General features: G+C 45.2%; 1 protein-coding gene across 6 annotated transcripts; it reads right to left on the reverse strand.

Annotated features, from left to right (window-relative positions):
• Nucleotides 1-7003: 7003 nt before the first annotated feature.
• LOC136551441 (uncharacterized) lies at nt 7004-10840 on the reverse strand. 6 transcript variants are annotated; one of them, XR_010782562.1, is made up of 9 exons: nt 10663-10840; nt 10443-10571; nt 10313-10352; nt 8894-8969; nt 8632-8826; nt 8336-8539; nt 7846-8259; nt 7706-7757; nt 7004-7616 (listed from the first exon to the last, which is right to left on the reverse strand). XR_010782562.1 is itself a non-coding variant. In XM_066542994.1 (8 exons), the coding sequence occupies exons 1-7, from the start codon at nt 10703-10705 to the stop codon at nt 7888-7890; spliced, it is 1059 nt and encodes a 352-aa protein (XP_066399091.1). In that variant the 5' UTR covers nt 10706-10840; the 3' UTR covers nt 7004-7757; nt 7846-7887. The 6 variants fall into 6 exon arrangements, 2 of the variants coding, with proteins under 2 accessions (XP_066399091.1, XP_066399090.1); XR_010782563.1 differs by having other exon boundaries at nt 7004-7272; nt 7554-7616; nt 7706-8259; XR_010782560.1 differs by having other exon boundaries at nt 7706-8259.
• Nucleotides 10841-15534: the final 4694 nt, after the last annotated feature.

Below are 15534 nucleotides of genomic sequence, written 5' to 3' on the forward strand. Positions count from 1 at the left end.
TTCTTTTTATCTAAATTTAATGCTCCATGCATGTGCCGTAAGATTTGATGTGACGAAGAATCTTAAAAATTTTTGGATTTTGGGTGAGATCTAAACAGGGCCTTAATTTTATTGTGTCATCGAGGGATCAGCATCATGGCAGCGGGTACGCCCGCGAGTTTCTAACTTTTATTCAACCACGAGCATAAGATTTCGTAGCAGGTATCGGCGATATTAAACAGAGATTAAATAAAAAAATTACAGTAATATGAAATAATAAATTCATAGTGAATAACACGTAAATCAATCTTACATAGACAACGTACAGAAGCTCACAAGCCACAATGCGTCGTAGAATCGTAATTCAGTCATTCACTAGAAACGCAGGCCTTCCTTTTTCGATTAGGTCGATGGCAATAAGAATATAGGTATAGCGATGAGAAACTTAGTAAATTTTTTTTATTTTGTGATTTTTATGTAATTTGTATTCATTGCAGATTGTTTTAGAGTCTTATTTGTATCCATGTCTTCAATGGAGAAGCAAGAGATCCAATGAAAGACATGTATGATAAGAGAGAGTTTGATTGATTATCTTGTCAGATTTTTGTTAGACCCTTGAAGAGCCTCATAGTGATTACAATATAAATATGAAAGTCGTGAAGTACGTGGATGTAAGCATAGATTCTCGTAGAGAAGAATTGGTTGAATCGAGAGAGGTTTTTTTAAGGAACTTTTGGAGATGCTCTAAAGACAGTAAACTGTACAGGTAGTGAAGAGAATTCACTGAATCATAGTCTCGGAGCTGTAGAAATTGTGATTTGGTATCCCTATGCCACAAAATTATATACCATTTTATATCTTCTTAGATCAATACAATTATATGTTGTATTTACTGGGGTCTTCGTCAATGGTCATTTCATTTTCATAGATCCAAAGATGGCCGGACATGCATAGATAATAATTAGTTTCATCAGTAAAAAAAAAGATAAGTTTACATTTTGTAGTTCCTAGAGCAATTTTAGGAATATAAGTTGTGCTGGAAATAGAGATATGAGGAAGACAATGACATAGAAGGGCAAGCAAATGGAGTGAAGGCTTAGGAAAATTTAAGATTTTTTTAAGAATTACACAGTATAACGCAAATGCCCACAACACGTACACACACTCACCCCTATGAACACGTAGTACTTGATGTGATTTGAATACAACAGCGGAGAATAGAAGACTGCACATCAGTTTCTTGTCCATATCGATTTTGTAATACCTTGGGAACAATATAATATGGACTTCTAATCGAGTGAAAATCTGTACTACGGATTGAACGAATGGCACATAGTTAAATAGTTAAGATACAAAGATGAGATCTGACAATTTATAAGATGTGTAGTATCACTTAAACGCAACTGTGTGGTTTACTGTATTAGGTGATGGATATTTTCTCAGATACGTTGCAGGCAGCAGAAGTGATGTGGCGAGCAGAGGCGAATCTATATTACAACATCGGGGTTAGTCGACTCCGACAACTCGGCATTAATCCCTCTGCAATTTTTGGCCAGCCGTGACCCGAGTAAAAAATATGTTTGACTCCAGCGGCTCCCATCATATGTTGATTCAGCACGTAATTGATAGCAGGAAGCAGGCAGTAGTCTAGTTTGCAAATGAGGAATCAACAGAGTAGATAAGTGAGCATAATGAATTATAGCAAGCTTTGCAAGTTAAATGGCAATGTGAGAATTGCCGGCACCTATAACTCACCCTCAGAGGAAATGACAATTAGGATATTATTATAAAGAACTATTTGGAGAGCTATATAGCCTGATTTGCATAATACGTGATCAGTACAATGTGTAGTACGAATCCAAATTGGAAGAGATTGAAATGTTCAAGTTCAGAATAGATAGTTCGAAGTATACTCTTTTGGTATGTTTTTTACAGTGAAATCCATGAAATTATTCAATTTTATAAGAGCATATTTGATCATAAGATGGTGGTATTCTAGCCCACACTAAGTACACCGATATGTGTTGAATGTTTGGGGGTTAGTTTGGCATTAGATTTTGTAAACAAAAAATTATGCAATTTTCAATTGGAATAAAGGAAGTTGTCTCACAGGGATGCTTGAACTTTATCTCTTGTTTTATAAGTTACTAAACGAGGAAGTTCCTCACTTTGGTTATCCATATGGATACAACAACAGTGGATTGTCTAGTACTTATGTCCATTTAATAGATAATGAACCTGAATTTATATATAAAGTTGGTAATAGTGTTAATTTAAAATTACATAGGGTTCATAAATCAAAAGGGATATTAGAGTTAATTTAAGATTACATAGAGTTAGTAAATCAAAAGGGATGTAGGAATCTGAAATAGAAAATTTTCTTGGAAGGTTGAGCCTGGTTTCCTGAATGGTTGAATCATTCTCTAATTCCAAGAGTCCATTATGATTAAAGATAAGCGTTCTTATTAATTAGGGTTGAACAAGACTGCCAGCAAATAACCCTTAGAGATCTAAGTTCTTATTAAATAGGGTAGAATAGAACTGCTAGCAAATAACCCTTAGATATAGCCAAGAAAGATTATGTACATGGCACGTGTAAGAACACAAATGATGCATTTGTACACATCACTGAAGATCTCAGAAGTACATTAAGGCAAAACAATTCAGAGGAGGGAGGCATGCCAACAGGGTCAATAGCACAATCGAACTGTATTGTTGCATGAGGATGACTCGTACCGGAGAATAGGTGCTAGATTGACATCATTTGACAGAAGTGCCAGAGCACATATGGCCTCATTAATTAACTTTAATGTGAACATCAGTTACCCTGACGACTCCTATAGCGTACTCTGAATCAGTGATAGGAGAATGAAATCAAATAAGTTCAAAATCTGAGAACGTACTCTGAATTAGTGATTGTATCTTGCAATCCTAACCAATCTTATACCTATAGCATCAACCGATGCAGGGAATCCAGAAACAAGTTGGGAGCGGGTGTTGGAGAACAGATGCAGGGAAAGAGGAAGCGGACCTGGGGGCACTTTGGACGGTCAATTGACCAGACGAGGGGAGCAGTCGGCGCTCGGGGTAGGCGCCCGCGGCGCCGCCATGCCTCTGCCCGCAGCCGACTGCGGGGGGGAGGGGGCGGAGCCACCACGCCCGCACCGCGGGCCGCGTCGGAGTCGCAGGGGCCGCTGGGGCCCCGCCCGCGCCGGGATGGCCGGGGCCGCGGCGCCCGCACCTTGCCTACGCCAAGGCCGCTGGCCCCCCTACCCACGCCGGGATGGCTAGGAAAACCGCGCGCGCGGCGTCGGCACTCCGCGACGGGGGAAGGAGATGGACGCGAAGGGGAGCTGGCAGAGCCACATGCGGGGCCCGGGAAGGCTCGCAATGGTCAGGGACGGCGGCAAAGCGGGTAACAGACCCGAACCAACCCGCATCGGACGGACCAGATCATATGAGCGCTCGATCCAACGGCTATTGTCTTAACGGGCGACGTGGCCCTATCCGTTGCCTGCGGATTGGACGCATGATTCATATAAGAAGATGCTCACACAAAACAACTTACACAATAACTGAAGTAACAAGTTAATAGCTCATGTGTTTGGATTGGAGGAAGTCAAAAAAAATGTTTGGATTGGGGTTTGAAGTGGGTTGGAGCGGGTCGAACCTAGTTTTCATGATGTTTGGTTGGGAGTGGGTTGGAATGGGTCGAACCAAAATGGGAAATATTCCTCTTAGATGCGGTTTGCCCCGTTCCACCAAAATGAGCGGACGGGGTCGAGCCACTCGGCGCTCGTCACGCGTGCGGAAATGAAGGGACATGGGCGCAGCATTGGTGGCAGCCGCGGGGACGCAGCGGCGGTAGTCGTCGCGAGGGCCCAGCGGCGCTCACTATGCGGCGCTAGCATCGACGGATGCGGGCCCCCCAGCAGCAGACGGCCGTGGCCTTGACGCAGCAGTAGGCGCCTGCGGGACGAGCGTGGGCGGCGGTCACGCGTCCACCGAGGAGGAGCGTCGGCGGCTGCACGTGCGCACATGAGGAGGAGCGCTGGCGGCCGAGCGTGCGCACAGGAGGAGCACTGGCGCCCGTTGCACAGAGGAGGAGCGCCAAAAAGCCGCAGGTGGGCGACGACGCGGGGGCAGGGCTAGGTGGCGACGCGTGAGGTACAGTGCGGAGGGGCTGGCTGAGTGAAAGGAAGAAGAAGAGGACATTAGGACATTAGGCTGTCAGATAGGGACCATGTGTCAGTCTCCCGACCCAGTAGTGTAGATTCTTGAAACCAAACAAAGAATTGGAACCAACCCAACCTTATCAACCAAATACTGAAATGGGTCCAACACAACCTAGAAAAAAGGGACGGGTCCAACCCAACCCTTGTCATCCCAAAACCAAATACATGCTAAGCGGTCACTTTATTTCGTTATCCATAAAAACTATCATATTTATAGTTGACATGCTATTAATGACCTATGCCTTAAGTAAATCTTACTAAGGACTTGTTCAAATTCGATGGCCTAAGGACTTTTAAGGGCTTCTCCATTGGGCAGTAGAAGAGTGACTCATCATCTTACGTGGCTTGGTTTGAGTCGGCTCAACTGCTGGAGGAGATCGATTCACGGAGGAGATAGAGAGGAATCAACTCAACATCGTGCATCGATTCATTGGCCGTAAATGAAAGATTCAGCCTGTTCATCTGCTCGTATATGATTGTGAATTATAAGCTAAAATAGTATTTTTTTCTCATATTAAAAAAAGCTAGTAGTAAATAATCTACGATCGTTTACAATGAAATTGCAGGAGAAACCATCCGCATGGAGTTGCACAAGATTGATGAGTTGATGTGGGCCCAAAATGACTGGAAAACAATGAACCGGTTCGAGGAAAGCGATTTCTGCGCATGCACGACAGCTTTTTTCAGATCATGGGTTGACTCACCACCGACGATGCCCTTAGTTTACTTTAGCAAAAGAAACTTAAGTGGTAAGATGATAGACTGTTTAGCGTTTATATAAGTTGAGGCTGTTGCTTTAAACTTTTAGAGCCAAATTCATTCCTTTTTAGCCATTTGTTCTTACAACTACTCCATCCGTTCCAAATTATAAGTCGTTTTGACTTTTTTGATACATCTATTCTATAATGCATCTAGATATAATAATATATCTAGATATATAGTAAAATAGATGAACCAAAAAAAGTCAAAGTGACTTATAATTTAAAACGGAGAGAGTAGTTAACATTGGTTGCTACGAGGAATGACGTAGATCAAGGAATAAACCTTCTCTGTGCAAATGACTTTGTGTGCATGGTGCGCCAAGCTTGTTGTAACCAATGACCCTGCTCGGTTGCACTTATTATGCTGCAGCTGCTGCTACACAAATCCAAACTAAGAGATCTTACGCCCTATTCATTTGAATTGCTTATCAGTCATGGTATAATATTTTTCTCTTACAATAAAACAACATTAGCCGGCTTATCAGCCGCAGAAAACATCAGCCAAACAGGACGCGTATAGATTGGTAGTGCTAGTGCATATATGCAGCTATAGCAGCTGCAACGGCTATGGCTGCCAGTTTTTCTCTTTCCTAGCACTGTTGCTATTGAGTGCTTGTGTGCAGTTGCAGCCGCAGCAATGCCAAATCAGGCTGATTGCCACCTGTGCCAGGTGACCTTTTTTTTTGTGCAAGTAGCGGAGCTCTTTTTACACCTTACGACTATTGATCTGATCAGATGCACTAACTAATGTTTAGGTCAAATCGTGATGTGGAGGAAAGAGTGAGGAGAGATAAAAGAGGCCGTCCTTTCACGAAATAATCATAAGTTAAAATTTAGAACTATGAGATAACTACTGTACTATTACGTAAGTTGTTGTCATAGAACTCACAACTTTATTTTTATTCTACGCATAAATTAAAAAATTATGAGTTACTACTAGATAGACTATTTTAAAACAACAATGGTACATATTGTCTATTAAGTCGTCTTTGAGATTGACCGCAAGATAACATCAATATACTTGCTCTTATAAGGTAGAAGGATTTTGATTATATCGATCCATTCCGTGAGGGCACGTCTCAGTTCGTATGAGATTACCTGGCTGCAGGGCACGTCTCAGTTCGTATGAGATTACCTGGCTGCAGGGCGTTGTACCGGCGCTGCGGCATATGTAGTTGACCCACGAGCAGAGAGACCACGCACGACGCTCGCGCCAAAGCCATGGTGAGCAAAGGCTCTCGACCACGCCAACACCGCCATGGCAAGACCGCCGGCTGTGGGCAAGGCTCATTCACCGACAGTACCTAAACACGCGTGCTGTGCAGGGTAACCACGGCGGCGATGCTATGAGGAGCACAAGCACGAATAGGGACGGGTTTACACCTCGTTCGCTTGATCGTTTCTGTAGTCCGTAGCTTATAAACTTATAAACCGACTGATGCTGTTTTGTTCCGACTGATACTGTTTTGTTATTAGAGAAAAACACTGTATCATGACTGATACGATCAAGCGAACATGGTTTTTAACGTGTGCTGAATCCAATCCGTTCCAACAAATGTGGGTTCAAATTTCAAACCAGAAACCGGGCAAAACCTGAGCAGGCCATCTTCACCTGGTCCAGTCTGATTTGGGTTCACGGGTTGAACGGTTTTAAACCAAATGTGAACATTCATGACCATGCCCAAGCACATCCCCTTTCCAGTTATTATTATAAACACAGTACACGGAAATAATATGGACACATGTTTTGGCAATCGCTCCTTTAGTTCCCAATTACCAGAGAATCTGGCCTAAATTTCTCTATCATTTGCATTGGCAACTATTTTCACCAAAAAGGGACAGAATGGTTACCTCAGGACTTGGAGCAACCAATTTGAGATCTCAGTCTCGTCGAAGACATCACACAACTCAATTATGGCAAAGCGTGTTACTGTATTATGTCAAGTGAAAAAAAATAAAAGGTGCAGGAATGTCATGCAAACAACATAACATCAGTAGACATTGCTCCAACGAGATCGTGACACCAACTGATCCAAAACATAATTAATATGTCAAAAACACTGAAGCCGATCATCTATTAGTTTGCATAGTTAGAATACACTCTGCTGATCTGCTCAAATAGTACGCCAATTACAGGACTCCGCAACTGCAAAGTTATCTAATATTTTGCCGTGGAAACAGAACCTTATCTAAACTAGACTTCGAGCCAATAACTAGACAGTCAGGAAAAAGGCCCAATCCTGGTGGTTCTAACCAGGGCACCATTATGTACAAACCAAAGCTTGATCTCTTGTATACTACAATGGTTCCAGAAAAAGAAATTGTTGGTGATTGGCAATGATGGTCGATCATTTTGTCTGATTGTTCTTCCTGAACACAATTAACTTCATGACAAATTGACAACTAGTCAACTGTTAAAGGTACATAACTCATAATTATGCACATAAATTTTGGTAGAAAAAGATACCTGGCCTGAGTAGTGTACAAATCTAAGCCAAAGAGCATAACTAAGGTTCCTAGCAGAGTTATCAAGGGAATAAAAAGTGTGTAACATGAAACATTGATGTTCAAGGTTTACCTGCTCTAGGCTGTAAACATCATCATCCATATATGAAGTCCAGTACCGGCCTTACTAATTTAACTTTCGATTCCAAATATCGAAACAACGCTTCAGCATACATATAGAATATCAGAAGCACAAAATTTTTGGGAATGACAATCGATACCTACCTGAGAATTTTTTTCCCATGTAAAAAAGGAAGTCTGTAGGGTTCCAACAGAGCTGTTACAGCAGAGCAGAGACTTAAACAAGTGCAACACTGCAATAAAACCCATTGTACAGTAATAAATAGCAGAAGGGAACGGTCTACCTCATGAGTCCCAACTGTGAATAAAACTATCTAAATGTTCAGCTAATGATCTGGACTTCTAGATCTTCCATAGCCATGCCTGGTTGGAGAATGTGATCTGCTCCTCATTCTCCCTCGTTCGTTTGTCATATCACCACTCCTGTATCTGTGTCCGCCTCTTTCATAATCCCTCCCATTTCTGTAGGGATTGCTTCGGTGCTCTGATCCTCTCTCTCTGTAATCATAGGGCCTGTCTCTTCCACGGCTTCGCTCATACTGACGATCACGGTCATAGTCACGCTCCCCAGACCTCTCCCTTCTGGTATCTCTATCCCTGCCCCCACTATCATACTCTTTTCCCCTCTGTTTCCGACGCTCCTCTGCTTTCTGGTCCCTTGCAAGCCTCTCTTCCTCTTTTGTCTTCTCTTTTGCCGCCTGGATTAGATACAACCACCATAAGTACTCAATAAATTAAATCAGTATTCACGCTTCTAGTGAAGTGATAATTCACCTTGTATTCCATCAGGAAATCTCTAACCATACCATAACCAATGTGTTGTTTCCCAGTCACGTGGGACTGCGTTCTCTCAAGAGCATCATCAGCAACTAAGAAGGATCCACATGTTTCGCAAAGTTCCATCTTCTTCTCAAGCATAGCCACTTTGCTGTCTGCTTGGTTAGCTAAAGCTGTCTTCTCAGCGTTTAGAATGTCAACCTGCAAACCAAAATTTAAGTGAGAATTTCACAAATTGATGAAGTAGTGTTCAAACATAATAAAGGGACAAGATGAATGTTGCATGTCAGTACCCTTCTCATAAGTGCCTCAGCTTCATCCACTTTACCAGCCTCACCAAGCTCCTCGATTTGCTCCAGCAGCTTCTTGACCTGTTCTTCTCGCACTGAAAGCTGTTCAGCTATTTTGCCAGGGATTGGCATTGGCACAGCAGAATCGTGAGCCAACCTTTCTCGACCACGCCTTATCTTTCTATCCAAATCCATTACCTGCAACAGAATAAACAAAGGTAAATGTACCACTCACAAATTTTTGCAAGAGCAAGCGGTGACTCACCAATTTCTCACATTGTTGTGCAAGCTCTGCCTCAAACCTTCGCATATAAGTATCATGCCTGGGAGACTTCTCAAAGCTGCACATACCCAAAAACCCATGTGAGATACAAATAGATAGTTGAATATCTATCCTATAATAAAGCTAAACATATAATCACATGGAGGTGAATTATTGGTTCAAAGCAATCTCTAAGGATGAAACTGAAGTCGCAAAGCCAATCCAGTACAGTACAAACCACCAACTTTAACGTCCACCTCACTGACTGAAGGTAAAAAATATTAATTTCTTGTCCTGAGTAATTAAAGCATTCAATCTGAACCAATAGCTATTACCTTAGTGTCTCTGTTGTGAGCTAACATTTATTCAAATTATTCAATGTTAGTAACTTGGTTTGCTTGTTTTACGGGAGCATTACTCAATGTTGGTAACGTGGTATAATTGTTTTAGAATTATTTGCTAGATGGAACTGTTAAAACTTGCATGAGATCCCAAAACAAGAAAATCTACAAACTGTCAGAACCCTTAAAAGTATCCCAAACTGTCAAACAATAGCAAGAAATTCTGCACGGCTAGATGAACTACACATATGACATGTTCATTTATATTCATCTGGATTAAAGAAAAATCCTGCTAGTTGAAGCCAAAAGTCACTATCATTTCACGAGAATACACAGGATGGCTAGGCGGCAATTGGGAATGAGGGTGCTATTATATCCTATTTGCCAGGCTGGGCAGCTCTCTCTTAAATTTTTAGTCTAATGCAACTCTCACTTAATTCACCTAAGGATTTTAATTTACACAAAATATAATATTTAGAATTAGAATACCTAGGCACACTTCTGAACCCTTTGTTGATACGCATTCAACCTTGCTTCTTCACCAGATAAGATCAAATTTCTCTCAATATTGCGCTGAGCAATTTTTTTGATGTCTTGATATAAAAATGTAGTATACTTTTAAAATTGAGAGAACATTGTTGCTGTAGGATGTGTAATTTATCCTGGAGCAACTATTTCTTTTTAGACTGGATAGGGTGGTGCCTCGCAAGATCTCACAGAACAGTTCTAATGTGCTGTCTAATTTCACACAAAAAGAAGTGCCAATCAAACTAAAACTTGTGGCCTAACAGGAACATAAGACGGCTTAATCCTCACAACTAAAAACTAGCTCGACTCTACCATTCTAGCAATTCATATAACACAATCATCTATTATACCTTGGTGTCATGCCATATGGCTCCCAATAGCAAGGTCTCTCTATTCCTAGTTGCAGTCTATCCAATACCCTACTTTGCTTCCTAAACATAACGTGTTACTAAAAGATTACATCAACAAAATCATACTGTATTTTTTTTACAAGAAGCCTGTTGATTTTTATTTCTTTACATCTCATTCAATTAAGCATCACAATCGGTATCACCTTTCCTTGAGCTTCGGATCATGGATCCTCGAGCACGGCCCTGCAAACACCGCAACCGAACTTATCATGAGTACAATAAAATCCACCGCAAACCGCATTAAAAAAAAAAGAAACGAAGGAACGGCCGTACCAAGATTGCTCTTGGTGTTGACGAAGAGGTCGTGGGGACAGAACCGGACCATGTAGGGGCCGCACACGTCCGGATCGTCCCACTTCAGCTCCTTGTGCCCCTTCTTCTCCTCCTCCGTTAGGTTGCGAGCTGCAAACGACAGCACCCGCGGCGCGGTTAGGTGTAGGGTTACGGCAAGGTGCGGCGCCGTTCGGGCGAGGGGGATCTGGTGGGTACTTACCTGTGCCCATGAGCTCGTCAAGGAGGGCTCGCTGCGCGTCCATGGCAGAGAGGGCAAGGAGCCGTCGAGAAACCCTAAGCCTGGCGGCCCCTTCCTTCACTTTCCCCTCTACTCAGGTGGGTTTGGATTTGGTTTCGTCCTAGTAGGAACTAGGAACAGACAGAGAGAGAACCCTAGCGCTTGCTATACTCCATCCATGGCATAAAGAAAGTTTTTATTTCATGAGGGCATAATTTTAATTTTAAATATATATCATAATAATATATTTGAAGATACAAATATTAATATTCTCTCTCTCCCTCCGTTTCAAATTATATAAGACATTTTTGTCTTTTTCTAAGTACATTGTCTTTATTATATATTTAGACATAGTATATACATAAATCTATAGCAAAAGCTATGTATTTAGAAAAGTTAAAACATCTTATAATTTTAAGCAAAGGAAGTATTGTTTATTATAACCTAGTTAAATTCAAAATTGTTTGATTTATCAGGAATGTGATTTTTTTATAGAACAAATACTATTCTGGCATCCAAATCTTATAATTTCAAACAAAGGAAGTATTGTTTATTATAAACCTAGTTAAATTCAAAATTGTCTGATTTATCAGGAATGGGATTTTGTTTGATAGAGCAAATACTATTCGCATCCAAACGAGCAAATACAAATGTGACTAAAATCCAATTATGGGATGAAATGCATATTTTACAATTTGGATAAAGAGTTTTTCTTTTTCCATAGTCTTCCCTGTACCGGTTCATGTTTTCCTTAAAGACCCGTTTGGATCCTTAGAATTGAAATTCATTCTAATAATCACAATTTAGATACATATCAATTAAATTAATATGGCCACATACCAAATATACTTGTACATTATTGTTGCCCACTTGAGGGAGATACTTATGCTGCACTAGGGATGAAAACGGTATGGATATTTTCCGACCGTATTTGAAACCGAATCCGTTTAGAGGGGTTGAGATCTGTCCGTATCCGAGTCCGGATATCCAACATCTGATACCGTATCCGTATCTGAATACTCAAATCACATATTTATGATGTCGATATCCAATTGTATCCTATCCGACATAGTTGACACTATCTGTATTCGAATCCGAATCCGAACAGAAATATAAAAACAAATATAATATCGGTGATATCCGTCCGTATGTGATCCGTTTTCATCTTTATGCTGCACTTCTGCTGTAGGAGGGCGAACTGAAGAGCGTGTTGTAAGTTGTAGAGCATAAACTTAGCATGAGGATCTATGGAATCAATTTCTATCTCTTACCCCATGAATTTAAGATAGGCTTACATTTAATTTTTGAAAAGTTATGGAATATCAAATTTCAAACTAAATAGTCTATTCCTTTAAAATAAAAAGAAGATCCAAACCAGCCTTAATACAATTTGGGAATAAGATGACTTAGGATATCTTTTTGTCAAAGAAAACATGTTTGCTTTGACATTATCGACAAAATATCGTCGGCAGTCCTCCGAGGAGTATCCCACGAAGGTAGATTGATCGGCAGGGGAGCGTGAGATCAAGAACAAGGCAATAGAGACACACGAGTTAAACAGGTTCAGACCGTCAGTATGATGTAATACCCTACTCTTGTGGTCTGTTGGTTTGTATTAGCTATCGTATGATATTATATGTGTTTGGATGAGGTCCCTGCCCGCCTTATATAGTCCAGGGAGTAGGGTTACAAGTCGGTTAGATCTGAGAGATAACCGGAAAGTAATAACTGATTACAGGAATCTTTGGATCATACATATCCTAACAGATCTCGTAGTATCTTTGGGATATCTTCCAGATGTCTTGCGGAAGGCGCCGACCAGAATCGTGCCCCGCAAGGCTTTGTCTTGTGGGCTGAGCCGCCCCTGAGGGCGTAGCTCATGTGGTCTGTCGTGGATACCAGGGGCCATACCCCCACAGCTAGTCCCTAAGCCTGACAGTAGGTGACATAGTTACATGGTGCCAGGGTCAGAAAGTAGAAGACCAGCCGAGCAAGCAATCAGTCCACGGGCGTAGCCACGAGATGAGAACAAGCACATTCACCATAAGGTGAAGTGTGCCCACTTAGTCCCCAAGCCTGCTGGAAGATGAAGAATGAATCTTGTAGTAGGGTCAAAGAAAAAGAAGTCTGAAAGCTTGCTGACATCGTCTGACATGCGCATATCAAGACCCTAGACGTGCTGCCTAAGATCAGCACCCTGATCCGAACAGCATGGAGCAGCTTGATAGCACACCGACGAGACGTAGCAAGATCCAACCACCAAGGGAGCACCGAGAAGTCCCCGACGTCGCTGGCGATGACCGAGCACCGAGGAGCGAGGAGTCCCCGGTGTCATTGACGATGACCGAGCACCGAGAAGCGAGGAGTCCCCGATGTCGCTGGTGATGTTCAAGCACCGAGGAGCGAGGAGTCCCCGGCATCGCTGGCGAGGTCCAAGCACCGAGGAGCGAGGAGTCCTCGATGTCGCTAGCGATGACCGAGCACCGAGGAGTCCCCAATGTTGCTAGCGATGACCGAGCACCGAGGAGCGAGGAGTCCTCGGTGTCGCTGGCGATGACCGAACACTGAGAAGTGAGGAGTCCCCAGCATCACTGGTGATGTCTAAGCATCGAGGAGTGAGGAGTCCTCGGCGTCGCTGGCGATGACCGAGCACCGAGGAGCGAGGAGTCCATGGTGTCATTGGCGATGATCGAGCACCGAGGAGCGAGGAGTCCCCGGTGTCACTAACGATGACCGAGCACCAAGGAGCGAGGAGTCCCCGGCATCGCTGGTGATGTCCGAGTACCGAGGAGCGAGGAGTCCCCGATGTTGCTGGCGACGACCGAGCACCGAGGAGCGAGGAGTCCCCGACGTCGCTGGCGATGACCGAGCACCGAGAAGCGAGGAGTCCCTAGCGTTGCTAGCGATGACCGAGCACTGAGGAGCAAGGAGACCCAGTGTCGCTAGCGACATTCGAGCACCAAGGAGCAAGGAGTCCCCGGCGTCGCTGACGATGACCGAGCACCAAGGAGTCCTCGGCATCGTTGGCGATGTCTGAGCATCGAGGAGCGAGGAGTCCCCGGCATCGATGGCGATGTCCGAGCACCGAGGAGTCCCCGGCGTAGCTGGCAATGTTCGAGCACCAAGGAGTCCTCGGTGTAGCTGGCGATGTCCGAGCACCGAGGAGCGAGGAGTCCCCGACGTCGCTGGTGATGACCGAGCACCGAGGAGCGAGGAGTCCCTGGCGTCCCTGGTGATGACCGAGCACCAAGGAGCGAGGAGTCTCCGGCGTCATTGGTGATGTCCGAGCACCGAGGAGTGAGGAGTCCCTGGCATCACTGGCGATGTCCGAGCACCGAGGAGTCCCCGGCGTAGCTAGCGATGTCCGAGCACCAAGGAGTCCCTAGGGTAGCTAGCGATGTCTGAGCACCGAGGAGCGAGGAGTCCCCAATGTTGCTAGCGATGATCGAGCACCAAGGAGAGAGGAGTCCCTGACATCCCTGGTAATGACCGAGCATCAAGGAGCAAGGAGTCCTCAGCGTCGCTGGCGATGACCAAGCACCTTGGAGCGAGGAGTCCCCAACATCGCTGGCGATTATCGAGCACCAAGGAGCGAGGAGTCCCCAGCGTTGCTAGCGATGACTGAGCACCGAGGAGTCCCCGGCGTCGCTGGCGATGACCGAGCACCGAGGAGTTCCCTACGACGCTGGTGAGGTCCGAGCACCGAGGAGCGAGGAGTCCCCGGCGTCGCTAGCGAGGTCCGAGCATCGAGGAGCGAGGAGTCCCAGGCGTCGTTGGTGATGTCCGAGCATAGAGGAGCGAGGAGTCCCCGACGTCGCTGGTGATGTCCAAGCATCGAGGAGCGAGGAGTCCCCGACGTCACTGGCGATGACCGAGCACCAAGGAGCGAGGAGTCCATGGCATCGTAGGTGATGACCGAGCACCGAGGAGCGAGTAGTCCCCGTCATCGCTAACGATGACCGAGCACCGAGGTGTGAGGAGTCCCCGGCGTTGCTGGTGATGTTCGAGCATCGAGGAGTGAGGAGTCCCTGGCGTCATTGGCGAGGTCCAAGCACTAAGGAGCGAGGAGTCTCCGACGTTGCTGGCGATGATTGAGCACCAAGGAGCAAGAAGTTCCCGGTGTCGCTAGCGATGACCGATCACCGAGGAGCGAGGAGTTCTCAACGTCGCTGGCGATGACTGAGCATCGAGAAGCGAGGAGTCCCCAGCGTCGTTGGCGATGACTGAACACCGAGGAGTCCCCGATGTCACTAGCGATGACCAAGCACCAAGGAGCGGGGAGTCTTCGGCATCGCTGGCGAGGTCCGAGCATCGAGGAGCGAGGAGTCCCAGGCGTTGCTGGCGATGTTCGAGCACAGAGGAGCGAGGAGTCCCCAACATCGCTGGTGATGTCCAAGCATCGAGGAGTGAGGAGTCCCTGGCGTCGCTGGCGATGACCGAGCACCGAGGAGCGAGGAATCCATGGCATCGTAGGCGATGACCGAGCACTGAGGAGCGAGGAGTCCCCAGCGTCGCTGACGATGACCGAGCACCGAGGAGTGAGGAGTCCCCGGCGTGGCTGGCGATGTTTGAGCACTAAGGAGCAAGGAGTCCCTAGCGTCACTGGCGAGGTCTAAGCACCGAGGAGCGAGGAGTCCTCGACGTCGCTGGCGACGACCGAGCACCAAGGAGCGAGGAGTCCCCGGTGTCACTGGCGATGACCGATCACCGATGAGCGAGGAGTCCTCAACGTTGCTGGCGATGACCAAGCATCGAGAAGCGAGGAGTCCTCGGCGTTGCTGGCGATGTCCGAGCACCGAGGAGCGAGGAGTCCCCGGCGTCACTAGTGATGACCGAGCACCAAGGAGCGAGGAG

Source organism: Miscanthus floridulus, chromosome 4 (assembly GCF_019320115.1).
Source record: "Miscanthus floridulus cultivar M001 chromosome 4, ASM1932011v1, whole genome shotgun sequence".
In the NCBI taxonomy this organism is placed as follows: Eukaryota; Viridiplantae; Streptophyta; class Magnoliopsida; order Poales; family Poaceae; genus Miscanthus; species Miscanthus floridulus.